The sequence below is a fragment of the Echeneis naucrates genome, chromosome 23 (assembly GCF_900963305.1).
Source record: "Echeneis naucrates chromosome 23, fEcheNa1.1, whole genome shotgun sequence".
Classification (NCBI taxonomy): Eukaryota; Metazoa; Chordata; class Actinopteri; order Carangiformes; family Echeneidae; genus Echeneis; species Echeneis naucrates.
The window spans coordinates 1214458-1230180 of record NC_042533.1 but is presented as its reverse complement, the minus strand read 5'-3'; the positions used below and the strand labels follow the sequence as shown (position 1 = coordinate 1230180).

General features: G+C 45.0%; 3 protein-coding genes across 8 annotated transcripts; 1 reads left to right on the top strand and 2 right to left on the bottom strand.

Annotated features, from left to right (window-relative positions):
- Window positions 1–160: 160 nt before the first annotated feature.
- On the bottom strand, window positions 161–4316 carry cwf19l1 (CWF19 like cell cycle control factor 1). Its single transcript, XM_029495331.1, has 14 exons — window positions 4236–4316; window positions 3624–3708; window positions 3433–3517; window positions 3252–3353; window positions 2734–2948; window positions 2538–2653; window positions 2360–2444; window positions 2125–2265; window positions 1856–2018; window positions 1656–1735; window positions 1347–1556; window positions 1127–1246; window positions 943–1040; window positions 161–819 (listed from the first exon to the last, which is right to left on the bottom strand). The coding sequence occupies exons 1-14, from the start codon at window positions 4256–4258 to the stop codon at window positions 675–677; spliced, it is 1668 nt and encodes a 555-aa protein (XP_029351191.1). The 5' UTR covers window positions 4259–4316; the 3' UTR covers window positions 161–674.
- Window positions 4317–5298: 982 nt separating this feature from the next.
- dmtf1 (cyclin D binding myb-like transcription factor 1) lies at window positions 5299–10400 on the top strand. Of its 5 annotated transcripts, none has more exons than XM_029495366.1 (16): window positions 5299–5365; window positions 6332–6450; window positions 6592–6687; window positions 6769–6860; window positions 7161–7272; window positions 7353–7429; window positions 7503–7660; window positions 7748–7780; window positions 7863–7972; window positions 8129–8357; window positions 8440–8591; window positions 8675–8860; window positions 8943–9025; window positions 9208–9378; window positions 9468–9677; window positions 9891–10400. In XM_029495366.1, exons 2-16 carry the CDS (start codon window positions 6342–6344, stop codon window positions 10104–10106), a joined length of 2034 nt encoding a protein of 677 aa, XP_029351226.1. In that variant the 5' UTR covers window positions 5299–5365; window positions 6332–6341; the 3' UTR covers window positions 10107–10400. The 5 variants fall into 5 exon arrangements, with proteins under 5 accessions (XP_029351226.1, XP_029351227.1, XP_029351225.1 ...); XM_029495368.1 differs by lacking the exon at window positions 5299–5365 and having other exon boundaries at window positions 5388–6450; window positions 9891–9993; window positions 10072–10398; XM_029495367.1 differs by lacking the exon at window positions 5299–5365 and having other exon boundaries at window positions 5387–6450; window positions 8949–9025.
- A 1319-nt stretch (window positions 10401–11719) lies between these two features.
- Window positions 11720–14897, bottom strand: tmem243b (transmembrane protein 243, mitochondrial b). 2 transcript variants are annotated; one of them, XM_029495371.1, is made up of 5 exons: window positions 14782–14897; window positions 12772–13044; window positions 12529–12579; window positions 12166–12270; window positions 11720–12014 (listed from the first exon to the last, which is right to left on the bottom strand). In XM_029495371.1, the coding sequence occupies exons 2-5, from the start codon at window positions 12865–12867 to the stop codon at window positions 11895–11897; spliced, it is 372 nt and encodes a 123-aa protein (XP_029351231.1). In that variant the 5' UTR covers window positions 12868–13044; window positions 14782–14897; the 3' UTR covers window positions 11720–11894. The 2 variants fall into 2 exon arrangements, with proteins under 2 accessions (XP_029351231.1, XP_029351230.1); XM_029495370.1 differs by lacking the exon at window positions 14782–14897 and adding an exon at window positions 13155–13270.
- Between the last annotated feature and the right edge of the window lie 826 nt (window positions 14898–15723).

Sequence of the window (15723 nt, the reverse complement as noted above, 5' to 3'; positions counted from 1 at the left end):
TGTAGGGTTGCTTTTCTCAAGCTATTCTTAAAAATCCAAAAACTGATCCTTTTACTAGACTCTGTAAATATGATGACATCAGGAATCCAAAATAAGAATTTATTTTATAGCTCATTTACAAAAACAAATGTTTAAAAAAAAAAAAAAAAAAAAAGGCAGATTTGAAGTTCCAAAAAAAGAGCCTCAATAGAAATGATAGAAAAGATTTTTACAGAGTTGGATTTAAGAAAATGTTTTAGAGCTCCTGTCTGTTATTCCTTTTCAGGGTGAGAAAATAAAACTCTACACATTTTGAACACATCTGAGCACAATTTCACATCACGACACACAGAGGCATTCATGACATTACAGATAAAAGCCTGTTTCCACCATTGTTACCATGGCAACAACTGAAAATGTAAAAAAGAACATGCTGGTTAAAAACACCAAAAACACAATTTAAAGAAAGAATCTGACATTTTCTGAGATGTTTTTATACCTGTCTGGTAAATATGGAGCTGGAGTTAGCTTAGCATAGAGAGCAGAAACAGCTAAGACAACATGACAGACAGGCTAGCTGTTTCCCTTTGTTTACAGTCTTTATGCTAAGCTAACAGAGGCCACATACAACCAAGAGTCCATTTCTCAGAATGCAAAATGATTCATTTCACCCTGGCTGTGGTTGTGTGTTTGTGTCAGTCCTCCCAGGCGAAGTCGTACGGCTGGAAGTCGTCCCTTAGCTGTTTGCAGCTCTCCTCCTCTTCCTCTCTGCTCTGTTTGCACTCCTTCCAGTCGGCTCGGGTCGGGATGTTCAAGAGCGCCTCGCTGGCCAGAACCTCCCTGGGGGGGGAGTGGATTTTTGAATCAAACACACAGATGCTCCTGCCGAAACCTAAAAAAGTCTTCAGATGATCCAAAACCTTCCTGATTTTAAATGAGAGGTTACAGTGATTCATCGTTTACCTTCCGAACTGCAGAGGAAAATGTTTCTGGATGCGGTAGAAGAGTTTCTCGCCGGAGTCCAGCTCCACGTAGAAGTACGGTGTCCCTGGAGGAGCGATCTGAACACACACACTCGATGCAGCAGTTGTGTTGTGCACAGTGCGGTTGTGTGTATATGTATCCAGGTGTGCTTTCATACACGTACCTGTTTGAGCTCTGTGTGTTGAGGAATCTCCATCAGCTCCATCTGCTGCTCCTGAGCCTGGACAGTGAACGCCTCCTTGATGTCCTCAGTGGTGCAGCGGTCCAGAGGCACCGGGACGACCTGAACAACAACACAAAGGTTAAACACTAAACTGTGCTTGTTTTGTTGTCATTTTGTGTCTCTCTGTGGTTGTTTCATTTTTGCTTTAGTGTGTGTGGACCTGTAGCTGCAGGTGCTGGCTCCTGTAGTTCCTCTCGAACAGCACACAGCGCTCCCCTTTGCTCTTGTAGAAGCTCCTCAGAGCAGACTTGTACTTCTCCATCTCCTCCACCACCTCCGAGCTCAGATCCACCACAGACTGGTAGTGACCGATGGGGAGGATCAGCATGTGGTGAGGGGTCAGTCCACCTTTAGCCAGAGCCAGGTAACACTGCAAACAGAGTTCCTCTGCGTTAGCGTCACCTGATGAGCCTCCTGCTCTTTTAGCTCCATGTTTGGTTTCCTCCTGATCAGGAGAAAACAAACTCACATGTGTTCCGATACTGATGACGAGATGTTTCTCCACCTGAGGACTCGCCAGACAAAACCAGCAGGGACCAGAAGGCTGAGCTGCAGCGAAATAAGAAGTCTGTCAGTTAGATTTAAACGACTGTCAGTGTTTTTTAGTTTGTGCACATTTATTAGTTGGATAGAGTATAATGTTTTAAACATTGGACCGTTCAGACTCACGGTGTCTGCGCGGCTGTTTGGGTTGTCCCTGATGATGTCTGTCTCCGTCGTGCTGCCCGTCTCGTCCTCGTCCATCTCTGTCCGAGTGTCTTTTCCTGCCCCGGCCTCGAGCTCCGGCCCCTTGCTTCCCACTTAGGTCGAAGAAGAACTGGTTTGGCTTCTCCTGAACGGCGGAGACGGGATTGACTTTTCAAAATAAAAATACCTCTGACTCCATAGTGAGCTTCACTTCCTGCTCAATCTCTAGAACACAAAGACTCACAACGTACCTCCTCCTCCTCCATCTTCAGTGCCTCCGTCTTGTCTTTGGAGGAGCGTCTGTAGGGGTTCTCTGTCACGTCCTGCGGCTGCTTCACCAGCTCTGTCGGGTTCATGGTCTTCATGGGGATTATATTGAAGGCATACAGATACTGCAGACAGAAACACACACAGACACACAAACACTCAGACCAGGGTCTGACACTTAGATGGTGTAATATTAACACTAGGCGTTCACACACGAACCTTCTTCTTGGCAGGGTTGTTGACGGTTGCCAGGGCGATGAAGCGGCTGACGTGCTGAGCGTTTTCCTGGAGAACAACATGATTTCTGAGGATGGAAACGGAAACACGTGACCGAGCTGACAAAGACGGAGAGCTTTGCTCTTGGATCTGGTTTCTTCCTGCTTCCTGTCCAGTTCACCTGTATGGGAGTCTCTCGTAGTGAGCGCCCTCTAGTGCAGCAAAGTGGTACCGTGGCTTCAGTTTGTCTGCAAGGTTGGCCACGGAGCTGCTTCCACAAAACTTCGTGTTCACCTCCTGTCACAGAGGCACGTTTAAGAAACGTCACTTACACAGTCATCAGTGGGTTTTCACATCCAGGTCAGAATTGTGGTTACCGGGTTGTTTGCAAAGTGCCAGACTCCTCTTGGCCACTGTGACGTCAGCAGGATGTCGACGCCCCTGAACTTGGAGCTGCTGGTCAGCGGCGCCACGAGGGCTGACAGGTCTTTGGCTGTGAAGCAGTGAGCCGGAGCCGGTTCCTGCGAGGCCTCCCGACCGCTGACATAGGCAATCTGTAGGCCTGACACGCCCGTGAACACACCACGCCGCCCTGAATCACACACAAACACAGCAAGCTTTCACAACAGGAGCTTTCATGGACAAATGGAAACCTTAAACTCATCAGGAAAACATTACTGAGTTAATAAAACAAGGGAGAAGTAGGGACATTTTCCCATAGACTTCAATACAATCAGACTCAGACATTAAATAGTGTTAAGATACTTTTTTTCATTGAGTAAACAAAAACCTCAGTTCAATTTCATCCAGCCACTATTATTTTATTATTTTGTCTCATAAATGTGACTTTTAGATGTTATTTTTTCCGGGACCTTTGAGCTAAAAGCGGGCTCACCCAGGTACGTGATGTTTTCAGCCAGCTCGCAGCCGTCGGCGCCGGGGAAGTTGTTCACCGTCTCCTGGCTGGCTGCTCCCAGGATGTAGGTGTGTATGGGAGCTGAGGAGGAACCAAACACAGCTTTATAAAGATGCAGTCTGCAGTGGGGACGTGACGCCGGGCGATCCGGGTGTTCTACCTTTCCTGGCTCCAGTTCTGTACTGCTGCCACTCTGCTTCAGCCTCTGCTGTCGTCCCGAAAAACTCTCCGACGCACAACAGCAGCTGTGGAGACACACAACCAGACATCCACACAGAAGTGTTGTATCATGCCAAAGTCTCTGGGTCATTGTGTAGACAGAATAAATATTTTTAAAGAAACCGGACTCACATCGAACTGTCCTGTCTTCTTCTGGATGGCTTGGACTCGGTTGAAAAGAGCGTTCAGTCTGCCTTCAACGTCCCCACAAGCCAACCTGCCAACAGACACACAACTTTAACGACTTCACATCAACATAACAAAGGAACATTAGTCTAACTATGTGTTAAGAGCCAGAACCCCAATCTGTTTTCAGATGAAAACTAACTCAGATCATTTAAAGCTAAGCCCATATTTTACTAAAAAAAAAAAAAAAAGAAGCTTAAGAAATAGTTTATATGGTGTCCAACTGACTAATTAAAAATATTTCCATTCTACATATAAGCAGTTTTTTAAAGCCCAAATTGAAACACGTGACTTCTGTTTGTTTATCGTGTTGGGATGAAAACTAACGAGGTTTGACGGTTTATATGAAGTACAGTTTGATTTGGGGAGATTTAAAATGCTGGATTTTGAGTGGTTTGGATTCTAAAAGACAACACAAACATCTTCTGTGTGTTTTAACGTGATCCGTCTGTGACATCACAGTTTGGGTACAAACCAAAATAAAACAGCGTCAATAATTCAAAGAGAGGAAACGTGGAAAAGAAGCTGAAGAATAAACCATTAAAAAGAAGGACTTACACCCTGACTGGTTGTTCCTCCATCTTCTGCTTTAATTTCAAACCGTCTGCTGAAATGTGCTTTGGATTTTTGCAGTTTGATTTTTCGTCCGTCGCTGAAATTGGTCCGATCGACCAGAAGACGGAACATTTTTCCGCCTCTAACCAGTAAATAAAAATACTTCGGCCTTGTTTGGCGATAAAAATCAACAGCATCAGATCATTTGAGATTATACAAATATATTTAACGTCAGTGTAGGAATTAAAGTTGAGTATTAAAGTCGGTCACTAAATAAATAGTTCAAGTTTTTACCCGGAAAGATTTTTTAGAGCTGACAACGCGGTTGCCAGGTTTGATACTTGAACGCAAATCGAAAAGTTTCGGATTCAAAAATAATAATTATATTTAAATTTATATTATACGCTTAGATTAATGATATAGTGACTATTGTATTATAAAGTAACTAAACGACCACTTACTGGATATTTACAGTCTCTTTATTTCGACATGTTTGTTTGTATTTTATTGTGTTCTCTGTGTTTTATCTCTCCAGCTGTTTGTTCGTGGTGATTATTTTTGGGTCCTTTTTAAATTCTTCTAGAAACAGACCTGCTCTTTATATGTAACGTGTGTTATGATTTGGCAGGAAATAAATGAAATTACATTTGATTTTAATGTGGTTGTAGCGCAGAATACATCAAAGTCAAAGTAAACTTTATTAGCAATCAGACCAAATAACAAGCAATTGCAAAGCAGGATGAAATTGTGTTTCTCCACATTCCGATGTGCTGTAGACAATAATTTCCCTAAAAAGTGTGCATAGCTGCATGACACACAAACAGATAGGAAGTCAACATCTGTGAGGCTGAAGACGGCCGGAATTCAACTTTTCTACACGAATAAATATAATAAATACAGTCTTTCCCCATTCAGCATATTTCACTGTGTCTATATTTTTACACAAACTTCACTCACTTCTTCTTTTTCAGGTCTTATAACCTCTAATTCCATCGCACAGCTGCGAATAGGAACCAGGGCAGATTTCCGGAGAGCCGTCCGACCTGGCAGCCCCGAGGCCGGCCTGGTCAGGCTCCATCCTGGCATTTCGCTCCATCCTGGTAACTCCGAAGTCCCCGGACCAAAAACAGGAAGTAAGTATCCGAATCAAAAGTTAAATTCACTTTCTGTTTCGGCCCGTCGAGGCGACCGACGCTGGACAGAAATGAAGCCCCCAAAAATCGGAGAAAAAGCGGAGATAAAACTCCGGAAAAGGCCCGAAGAGTCGGCGGAAGCTTCGGCTTGTCCACTAAACATGGCGGCGGAGATTTTTCCGTTCTTTGGGCTTTTAACGGCTCCGCTGGACGGATGTCCATGTTCATGTTGGATATTAACTCTTTTCTTTCTGCTAAAATCAACAAACTCACATTTCTGATTTCTGTCGTTAATGGCGGGAACGCAGCAGCAGAAATGCGTTTGGCTCTTTGTCCCAAAGTAGCGTCAAACCAAACTCCATTTAAAAACACAACAATTTGACATTTTGTTGTTGTTTTTGTTGTTTAAATCACAACAGTGTTCAACTCGAACTGAGAAGCATTTAAAAGTGACACAGACACAGTTCGGCACAACACAATTGAACAAATAATGGCAATATTATTTCTGAAAATGATAAAGTTTGTCTGTTTTTGAGATAAACAAAACAGGAATTGAAGTAAATTAGTTAAAAAATATAATGCAATATAATTTTGTGGAGTAGAATAAATAACAAGCCTTAGAAATCATGTTATAGTAAATTATCTATTTTATTCAATAATAGTTTTGCCATTGATCCATCTGCTGCTCTCCTCAGTTTTTATCATTAATTGTTGGTTGACAAAAAATACAGAAGAAAATAATAGAAATGAAATAGTAACATTTTATTTTTAAAGTTAAAGTGATGAATAAATGCTAATTGTAATTGTTAAAAATTGAGACACAACATGCACACGTGAAGAAAACCTGATGTCCCAAAATATAAACAGCCAGGAACTTTGCTGTCTTCTGTTTGTTGGATGGGAATTGTGTGACTGCAACATGAACACAAACTCACACCTGAGGCAATGACCATTTGATTTCCTCAGCAGGAGCAGGATGAGCTCAGCAGCTGAGGACGAGGACGTTGTAGCGTTAGAGACCGTGAAGTCCGTCACACTGACCCAGGATAGTGATGGAAGCATCATCCTGCACTGTCCGTCCAGCGGTGTGTGGAAACACACACACTGATGTTTAATGGCTCCTCTGGGAAAATCTGATTGTGAGAAATCGAATCTTATATGAATTGTGCAGCCATTAATTCAGTTAATTGAAAACCTTTGGGTTTTTTGTGTGTGTGTGTGTGTAGATGGAGACTCTGAACCTCTTCAGAAGAAGCTGCGTCTTTCAACCGACCAACAGGACGATTCAAACACAACTCAGTTCTCTGTGGTCACGTTACCCAGTAAGATGCATACACACACACACACACACGGACACACACCGTGTCTCCAGCCACCTTTCATCTCCATCCGTTCTTCTTCAGTGTCTGAGAGCGACGAAGGCTTCGAGGTGACAATGACGGCGGCGGCGGCAGCAGATGGAGATCTGTCTGAGGACGGCGTTGCTCAAATTCAGGTTTTCTGCCTCCTGATTAAACCAACTGGCTTTTTTTTTACTGTTTGTGAATCTTTCTGACAGAGCTGATCATTATGTATTAATGTCAAAGGTCAACGCGACACTCTGATGTGACTTGTATTAGTCAGTTTGAGTCTTAGGGATAAAACTACGGTGGCCCAGAGAGGCCTCCCTCCATCTGTCCCCTGGAAACTCCTCTGTTGTGTTGTCAGACAGCTGATGTGTGAATAAGAGAAGAGCTTTTGGGCCTGAAGAAGACGTCCTGGGGTTTCACACACTTCTCTGTGTGTTTGTGTGTAGATCCTGCAGGAGGACGAGGACGCTCTGTCGTCCAATCAGAAGACAGAGGTGTCGCCTGTCAGTCAGGCCTGGTTCACCACGAAGGAAGACAAAGACACGTTGGCTAATAAAGGTACGCACACATCTGCAGGTCACATTTTACAGCACAAAACAGCAAACATGAATGAATGAATGAATGAATCTCCTCTGCAGGTCATAAGTGGAAACAGGGCATGTGGTCGAAGGAGGAGATCGACATTCTGATGAGCAACATCGAACGATATGTGAAGGTGAACGTTACCGTCTGTCTCTGTATTTCTGTCCACTTCCTCCAGGCTGTGCATTTGACCGTGTGTGTTTCAGGACCGAGGCATCGAGGACCCGGCTGAGATCATCTTTGAGATGTCCAAAGAGGAGAGGAAGGACTTTTACCGCTCTGTGGCTTTGGGCCTTAACAGGCCGCTGTTCGCCGTCTACAGACGTGTCCTGCGAATGTACGACAACCGCAACCACGTCGGCAAGTGAGTGCAGTCCAAAATCACGGCGCAGAGCAAACTGTCACCTTCCCTGCTGTCTCACATCTCATTTCACTTTGTTTTTTCCCTGAGGTACACGCCTGACGAGATAGACAAGCTGAAATCGTGAGTCAAGACTTAAAGTCTTTGTAGTCCACTGTGTTTGTTGTGTTATGTTGTGTTGTTTATGTCCAATGTTTGCGTTCAGGTTGAGGGAAAAACACGGGAATGACTGGGCCACGATCGGCGCCGCTCTGGGACGCAGCGCGTCTTCTGTCAAAGATCGCTGTCGACTAATGAAGGACACGTGCAACACAGGTACAAATAATGATTTAATTGATCGGATCCTCTCTTCTGATTGGCCACAAATTATAACCACAAATGTTTCTTCTTTATTCTGAAAACTTAAATTTACAAAGATGAAAATAATTCAAACTGTGAAAAAAGGCAATCTTTTTCTTTTCTCTTTAACAGGTAAGTGGAGTGAGGACGAAGAGCGGCGTCTGGCTGAGGTCGTGTATGAGATGGCGGGCGTGACGCCGGGGTCAGCGGTCACAGGGGGCGTGTCCTGGGCATCGGTCGCGGATCAGGTCCGCACGCGCTCTGAGAAACAGTGCCGGTCGAAGTGGCTGAATTACCTGAACTGGAAACACAGCGGAGGAACGGAGTGGACGAAGGAGGATGACCTGAACCTCATACGGAGGTGTGTGTGTGTGTGTGTGCGCGCGCGCACGTGTTTGTGTGTGGGGTGATATGTGTGTGTAAAGTTGATGGTTGTGTTTCAGGATTTCGGAGCTGGAGGTGGAGGATGAGAATGAGATCAAGTGGGAGGACCTCGCAGGCGGGTGGAGCAGCGTCCGGTCGCCTCAGTGGCTGCGATCCAAGTGGTGGAGCATCAAGAGACAAGTAGCCAATCACAAGGAGATCCCTTTCAACGGTACACACAGACACACACATTACAGTTGGCTCTGTACAAATGAAGTGATGATGATTGTCATTACTGTGTGTGTTTGTTGTCAGTCCTCCTGAAGGGCCTCCAGGAGCTGATGGCGTCCTCACAGACAGGATCAGGCCCGGGTAGCCCCTCCTCCTCTTCGCTTCAGATTCGCCTCACTCGATTGGAGGAGAGCGGCGGCAGCTCCGCCGCCAGCTCGTTGGCTGCGCTGCAGATCCCCGTACAGATCCCGCTGCAGATCACACACCAGGGTGAGCCTCACTCTAACTCCACCATCCCCGTGGCGCCGAGTGTCACCCAGTCGCTCAAGGCCCATCTCTGTTTGTTTGTCAGCGTCAGATTCTTCAGTGGCCGCTGCCGACGGTGAGACCATCACTCTGAACACCGGCGCCCTGCAGACCTTCGAGATCCTGCCGGTGAGACATCAGTCCCTCCTTTTAGAAATCTAAAGCAGAAACGTGATGGAGTGTCAATCCTCCGTGATGTCACTCATCTGTAATTTGTTGGTCTTTTGATGTCACGTGAATCAACTTGTGAAAACAGGAAGTCGTTCTACTTCCTGGTCAGCTGATCAGCGTGACGATGTGTTTTCTTTCAGTCTTTCCACCTGCAGCCCACCGGCACCCCGGGGACCTACTACCTCCAGACCACGGCCAGTCTGTCCACCGGCCAGGGCCCGCCCCTCAGTCTGGCCAATAGCAGCACAGTTACCCTAACGACAGGCTCCTCCCCGTCGTCCCACGAACACATCATCTTTCACAGCCTGTCGGTTGGTTTCAGTTGCTCGTTGTGTGTTTGTGTTACAACAGGGAAATGTGAGAGGTTGTGGGTCTGTAACTGTTGTGTGTTCCTCCTCAGACTGAAGGCCTCTGCTCCAGCGATGGCGTCATCATCCACACGGTCACCTCTGACCCCGCCTCCTCCGACCCACTCAGCCAATCGCAGCTGGTTGTGAAGACAGAGGGGCGGGGCCAGGACGACCACCTCGATGCCACAAGCCTCCTGGAGGGTCCGGAGAGCGTTGTCACGGAAACGCAAGAGCCAATGACAGATGGCTTCACTGACAAGGTACAAACATGGAGGATCTTTGGCTTTTTTTTATTATCATGACAATTTATAGACATAATTAACATTTTATAGACTTAAAAAAAAAAAAAGTTGTTGGTACTTTTCTTCAAAAACTGAGTGAAACACTGAATACATTAATCTGAGCTGAAGAAGGTTGTGATTTTATTGTCAACACAAAGTGGCATTAAAGTGTAAACTTTGTGTGTGTCCCAGCCGCTCAGTTCAACCTCTGTTGAGGGTCCAGTGGTGCATTCTGGGATAACATCTGGCAGCGCTGTGCTGATTGTGTCTCCCAACATCAGCAGCACGCTGACAGGTAACACACACACTAGCACACACACACAGACTCACACCGACCGACACGTTAAACAAACGGTTCTGTCTGTGCCGTCAGATCCGATCTTGGAGAACCAGGACGGCTCCGACTGACCCAGACTTTGACCGCGACAGATGGTGATTACGACGACAACAAAGACAGCTGCTGTCTACTTGTTAAACTCCCAGAATCCTCTTCTGTCTGAATCAGGATCTGGACACGTCACTTCACTGACTGAAGTTTGACCCCTGGATGAAATGTGAAGAGCCAAAGAGACTTTATGGGCTGTGGGAGATCAGAGCGCTGACCCTTTTAACTACATGTACAGATGATTATGTGAAAATGAAAGCCTTGAACGATAAATAAATCCCGTCCGGAGTGACGTCCTTGTATTTTTAACTCGCTCTCTGGGTCTTGAAATATTAGCATGTGGCGCCGTTTAGTTTCCTGTTGGTGAACTAACTGTTTCATCTCTCTTACTAACCAGCAGAAGAAAAGAGGCGTTCAGGGTGCAACATTATTTATTCCATAAAATTTTCGATAGAAAAGAAACAGTGCTGAAGCTGTAACAAACTCAGCTCCTCGTGACTGTTTTAGTTTGACTCATTTTCCCATAATGCTTCACTGCAGATCACCTGACAACAGATTGATAAATCCAGTTTTATTTCAGTTTTCAGTCTCCTGATCAGACAGAAGGTCAAACCACAGGTTTTAACAACAGGGGAGGCTTTGTGCCTTTAGTGCCAGCGTCTGACCCAAACCCCTTTGAACACAGCGAGACACGCCGAGCTAAAATGGACCGATGACACTGAACGTTTTCATGATTATAGTTCTTATCCTTTATGAAAACACGGAAACTGACGTTGAAGCTTTGGTGTTCAGCTTCGGTGTAAAACATCCATTCATTTTCGTTGGTGCTACAGCTGGCCTGCGAGTGTGTGTGTGCACGTATGGTTTAGATTAAAGCGTAATTTAGCCGTGCTTAGTGCAAATATTGGCAGTGAGTCGGAATAATTCAGCATTTAAGTCTAATTAAAAGAAAAAAAAAAATCAGATGAGCAGAAGGAGAAAAGAAGCAGAGAAACATGTTGCATCTCTGATCTGGAGCCCTGATCTGTTTGTGCTACAGCGTGTGAGCTAAGGTGTGTTAAAGTCCACAGTGCTGAAGGGAGGAGGAGGACGAAGGGGGTGGAGTTTCCCTCCTCCTGCTCCACGGTGTGTTTACATGCTCACATCTTACTTCCTGGTCCAAATGTGACCAGAGGAAAACAGCAGTTTATTCACGATGGACATCACAGTAACGTCCACTGCAGGTCGCGTGCTGTAAATTCCTGAGCTGACGAGTTTGACAGTAAAAACATATTTCGCCTTGTGTGATCTGTTCGTTCTGTCCAAACGGACCGACAACAGACGTGAAAACAGAAACACAACTTGTGTCTGATGGCAACTGTTGTTTAAAGATATAAATACAGTGAATCGGCCACAGAACATTTTGAGTTGAAGCTTCAGGATATGACTGATTCATGACCATGTTTTTGTTTATGTGCATGTAAACACACCAGTTTATCGGACAGTTCGTCCCCCAGCAGTGTGTGTCTGTCTGGGCAGATTCATGGCCTCTTACAGTACATCATGATTCCTACACTGTGATGTTGTGTGTTAGTGTGCGTCCCACTGGACCCATTAAAGTCTCTGGTTTTGGTCCGATCGGCCTCTCAGGGGCCGGGTGGGAAAATCATTCAAGTTAGTGAAGCTTTTTTTTGTTGTTGTTGGTTTTTTTTTTTGTTTTTTTTTTTTTAATTTTGGTCATTGTTGGTCCATCCTTCTGTCCTCCCACGTGTTTCTGTCTGTGAGGGCCAAGTCACCCTTCTTCTTCTTCCTCCTCCTCCCCGCTCTTGTCTTTACCTGACGTCGTGGAAGTAGAGGTTGGCACATAGACATAGCAGCACGATGGAGGCCAGCATGTAATAGATCAGGTTCCTGAATTTGGGCTCCAGGTCTCCCTGTCGGTACCAGAAGATCTGAGACAGAGACGAGAGACGACAGATTGTATTTCTCTGCTTCACGTCACCTGCTCTATACTTTATTTCAATTTTCCCATAGACTTCAATACAATCTCTCTTCTTTTTTTTTTTTTTTTTTTTACAACTTGTGCGTGTGTGAGTGAGTTACCAATACTATGGTGGACCCACAGGCCAACAGGATGCACACGGCAAAGAAGACGTTCAGGGGTTTTGGAGGCAGCGAAGGGAAGACGAAGGAGCAGATCACCGTAAACTGGAAACAAACAGGAAACACACAAAAAAAAAAAAAACAACTTTAAAACTCATTTTAAAAGTATTTTCTTCTCGTGTTCAGGAGAGGAAATGACAAGTGGAGAACAGCTGAGGAAAACTGGACCGAACTGTCTGATGTTCTTGAGCTGCACATTTTACTCAAAATATCTCTGAAATTGTGATAATCTCAGGAGCTGCTTGTTTTGTGTTACATGGCGACTGACCAGAGAACTGAGATCAACAAATGATTGTCACTCACCAGAACAACCAGAGAGGTGAATCCTCCGACGGCCATGTTGATGAATCGATCCTGTGACACAAAGACAACTTTAATGTTCAGACTTCACATTAGAAACACATTTTAATTGATTTTCCTTTCCATCAAAAACGGCACTTTTTCCAGTACAATCTTCAAATTGTTGATGAGTCAACTCAAGACTTTGTGTTGCTTTGAATAGTAGTAATGACAGACACACGACTTCTGGCAGGTTCTTGTTCCTACCCGAGCAGACGTCTCCCCGAACAGCGGTCTGTTGTCCAGGCCGCTGGTGCCGTACGTCCTGGTGGTGAAGTCGTCCATCGCCGGTTCAGCAGACATGACCAGCGCTGAGCGATTGCTCCTCAGCAGCGCCGCCTCCTGGTGACAGCGGCCCAATGCTGCATGTCAGCTGCCTCCCTCTGCAGTGTCGTGGGGGGGGCGGCGTCAGCGTCCAGAGAGCGATGGCGACATGGTGGACGGTGGACTCTGTGGTGCCAGGTGGGCGTCGTCTTTTACCTGCAACCCAAAGAGGAGAAACTGTTGAAGGTCTGAGAATAAATCACCTGATCTGGCAACAAAAACTCTCTCAAGAAGACATCAACGTCTCCTGTAACAATTGGTGTCACCCATCGGTTTGTGAGCTGCTGTTTCTAATTGTTCTTATCCAGCAGAAACCAGATCAGGAGGAGAAGCTGCAGCAGAGTTTAAATTCTAATCTAAATGTCACCTTAAAGCCTCCACAAAAACTGATTTCTATTAACAACCCTCCTGCATCACTTCCTCTTTTTTCAGCCGCGATAACAAACCGCAGTCACTTCCGCATCTCTGAGCGAAAAGCACAGATGACAAGATTCAGAAGAAAGATAAAATCAGAAGTCAGATTTCTTTATACCATCTCAGTCCTGATGTCAGAGTCTCTGATTGAGTCCAGCTGTCTCAGTGAGACCAAAACCTGTGATGATAAAACGAATCATCCAGTCACAACATTAGCAACATTTCCTGTGTGAGAGATGTTACAGGTGCCAAAAAAAACCCCAAAAAACATCATGTTTTATTGTTGGGCAAAGATCTAAATTCCTTATTGAGAATGTGATATCTGGCCAACACCACAACTAGATCATGGGAATCTTTATGAGAACAGATGAAGAGAAGGAGGAGGAAAGTTGAAGCTCAGTGTGCTGTTAGAAATCTGCCCACATCCTCTTTCTGTTTGTACACCTGGGAGGCGGGGGGTTAACCAGGTGCGTTTGACGCCCGGAGCATAACCCCAATCTGACTATCTGTAGTAGATGAGTGCAGAGTGTGTCATGATAAACGTATTTTTCTTACAACACACTGACACACTTTAAAACAACTGTTGCTCCCTGTGGTTGCTTCTTCCTTTCTGGGTGAAGAGGCAGCAGGGGAGGAAATAAAAGCCTCACAAAAAGCACAGTGGAAAAAACAAGAGCTTCATTATGAAGTCGGATAAACCTGGCCTAAAGCTGCATTCCTCCACGGCCTTGTGATTCACTAGGCTTCTTACAAACAGACCCCACGACTTAATGGGGCCGAGAGATCAGGGAAATATCAGCCTCACATTCAAACTCCAGTAATCTGCTGAAGGCAGCCGTCAGACTGATGATCCGGAGACAAAACCCCCAATTCAAAGCGATTATCAATACAAAGACACTGGTCTAAGGTGTGCTGAGGACCGGGTCAGTGACAGTCAGTACCAAGCAGCAGCACCGAGGCTCCAGCAGGCCTTTGGCTTCATATCCATGTACTTTAGGTAATGATGGGAGAAGTTTCCATCAAGGATAGAATGAAGTCTGAGGATTTCTCTCAGTTTCTATTTCAGGTCTTGCTCAGAACTTCAGTGTGCAGCCATGCTTCACAGTAACTGGACTGGAAGTCTGTGTCATTAAAGCAAATTTAACTCCTTTATCTCTGATATCTTTTCAGCCTGACTGAGCTGTCTTCTCGGTTTGTACGTGAAAGTATCAAACCTGAAAACACAACATGAGAGTCTGAAAGCTGCCAAACTGTTTATTCAGACAGAAAGAGTTCACATATCAAGCTGCTGAGTAATCCAGCAGCGAAAACACCGAGAAAAGAGAAATATAAGAGAGAAGTCGGTTTATCTGTGTGAGGCGACAACAACAACAACCTAAAACAACAACATCAGTCAGACTCACCTGTTAGCTTCAACACATTAGCATGCTAGCGTTAGCTTCACCTGTTTAACTAGCCGGCGAAGGTAACACACCTTACCTGAATAAATCCGACCTCACCGGCCCGGTGTTGCTGTTGAAGCCCCGCAGAAACACTATTTTGCGGTGTTTGGTGATAAATCGATGCTGCTAACCGGGTTAAACCGGCGAAATGAGCTTCTAACGGAACCATCAGGTTAGCTTTACCATCACACGGCTAACGAAGCTAAGCTAAACTGAGCTGAAGCTAACCAGAGGAACGAACTGTGTTTCCTTCAGTAGAAAACGTGTTTTTGACCAACACAGACTTGCCTGACAGCTGCTGTGTCGACACCGGTGGACACACAACACTTTGGGTCGGTGGCACCAACTGAAGCCGTTGAAGGAGAGTTGAATCCGGGCTGAGCCGCTCGGCGGACTCCGTTCACTAAACAAGCGATTTAACTGCAGACTGTTCCGGTAAAGTCCGTCTGAGCTGCCGCTAAAAGATTTAAGAAAAACCAAACTCCTGCAGGATTACCCCCAACATCACCTGACCGATGTATCCAAATAACAATCATCTTAAATTACACTCTGATTCCGGGTAACTTTGGGCGAAATCTGTGAGAGATGGACTCAGTTATTCTGGAGACAAACTTTTATTTTAATTATTATTATCAAACCTTTTAAAAAGTTTAGAGAAATATTATTTTACACTAAATACTTTATAATGAAACACACAAAAACCATCTTATATACCCCACTTCAGTGTGCAAAAGTTAAACTTACTTCTAGATCACTATAATAACAATCTGAATATTAAAAATTTAGATTTCATCCTCCCAAAATGGATCACTTTTACTGTCAATAAACAATGAATGTAAAGTCTGTAGTTTTTAGTTTTAGAAAAAGACAGATTAATAAATGAATGTACAGTAAAGAGGTTATATCTGACTCGCCTGTCTTGTTGGTGCGGGCTGAAGACACATGTACTTTTAAATTCCTCTGTCCAGCAGCAGCAGGG

What these genes read in the sequence shown, in the direction of transcription:
- cwf19l1 (XM_029495331.1), bottom strand. Translation starts at nt 4,258, where the DNA reads ATGGAGGAACAACCAGTCAGGGT. An exon ending in CAGAACTGGAGCCAGGAAAG is followed by an intron (nt 3,354 to 3,432) that starts GTAGAACACCCG and finishes GTTCCTCCTCAG; the next exon opens with CTCCCATACACACCTACATC. An exon ending in AACACACAGAGCTCAAACAG is followed by an intron (nt 1,041 to 1,126) that starts GTACGTGTATGA and finishes GTGTGTGTTCAG; the next exon opens with ATCGCTCCTCCAGGGACACC.
- dmtf1 (XM_029495366.1), top strand. Translation starts at nt 6,342, where the DNA reads ATGAGCTCAGCAGCTGAGGACGAGGACGTTGTAGCGTTAGAGACCGTG. An exon ending in CAAGGAGATCCCTTTCAACG is followed by an intron (nt 8,592 to 8,674) that starts GTACACACAGAC and finishes GTTTGTTGTCAG; the next exon opens with TCCTCCTGAAGGGCCTCCAG. An exon ending in CAGATGGCTTCACTGACAAG is followed by an intron (nt 9,678 to 9,890) that starts GTACAAACATGG and finishes TGTGTGTCCCAG; the next exon opens with CCGCTCAGTTCAACCTCTGT.
- tmem243b (XM_029495371.1), bottom strand. Translation starts at nt 12,867, where the DNA reads ATGTCTGCTGAACCGGCGATGGACGACTTCACCACCAGGACGTACGGC. An exon ending in TCACCTCTCTGGTTGTTCTG is followed by an intron (nt 12,271 to 12,528) that starts GTGAGTGACAAT and finishes GTTTGTTTCCAG; the next exon opens with TTTACGGTGATCTGCTCCTT. An exon ending in GTGGGTCCACCATAGTATTG is followed by an intron (nt 12,015 to 12,165) that starts GTAACTCACTCA and finishes TCTCTGTCTCAG; the next exon opens with ATCTTCTGGTACCGACAGGG.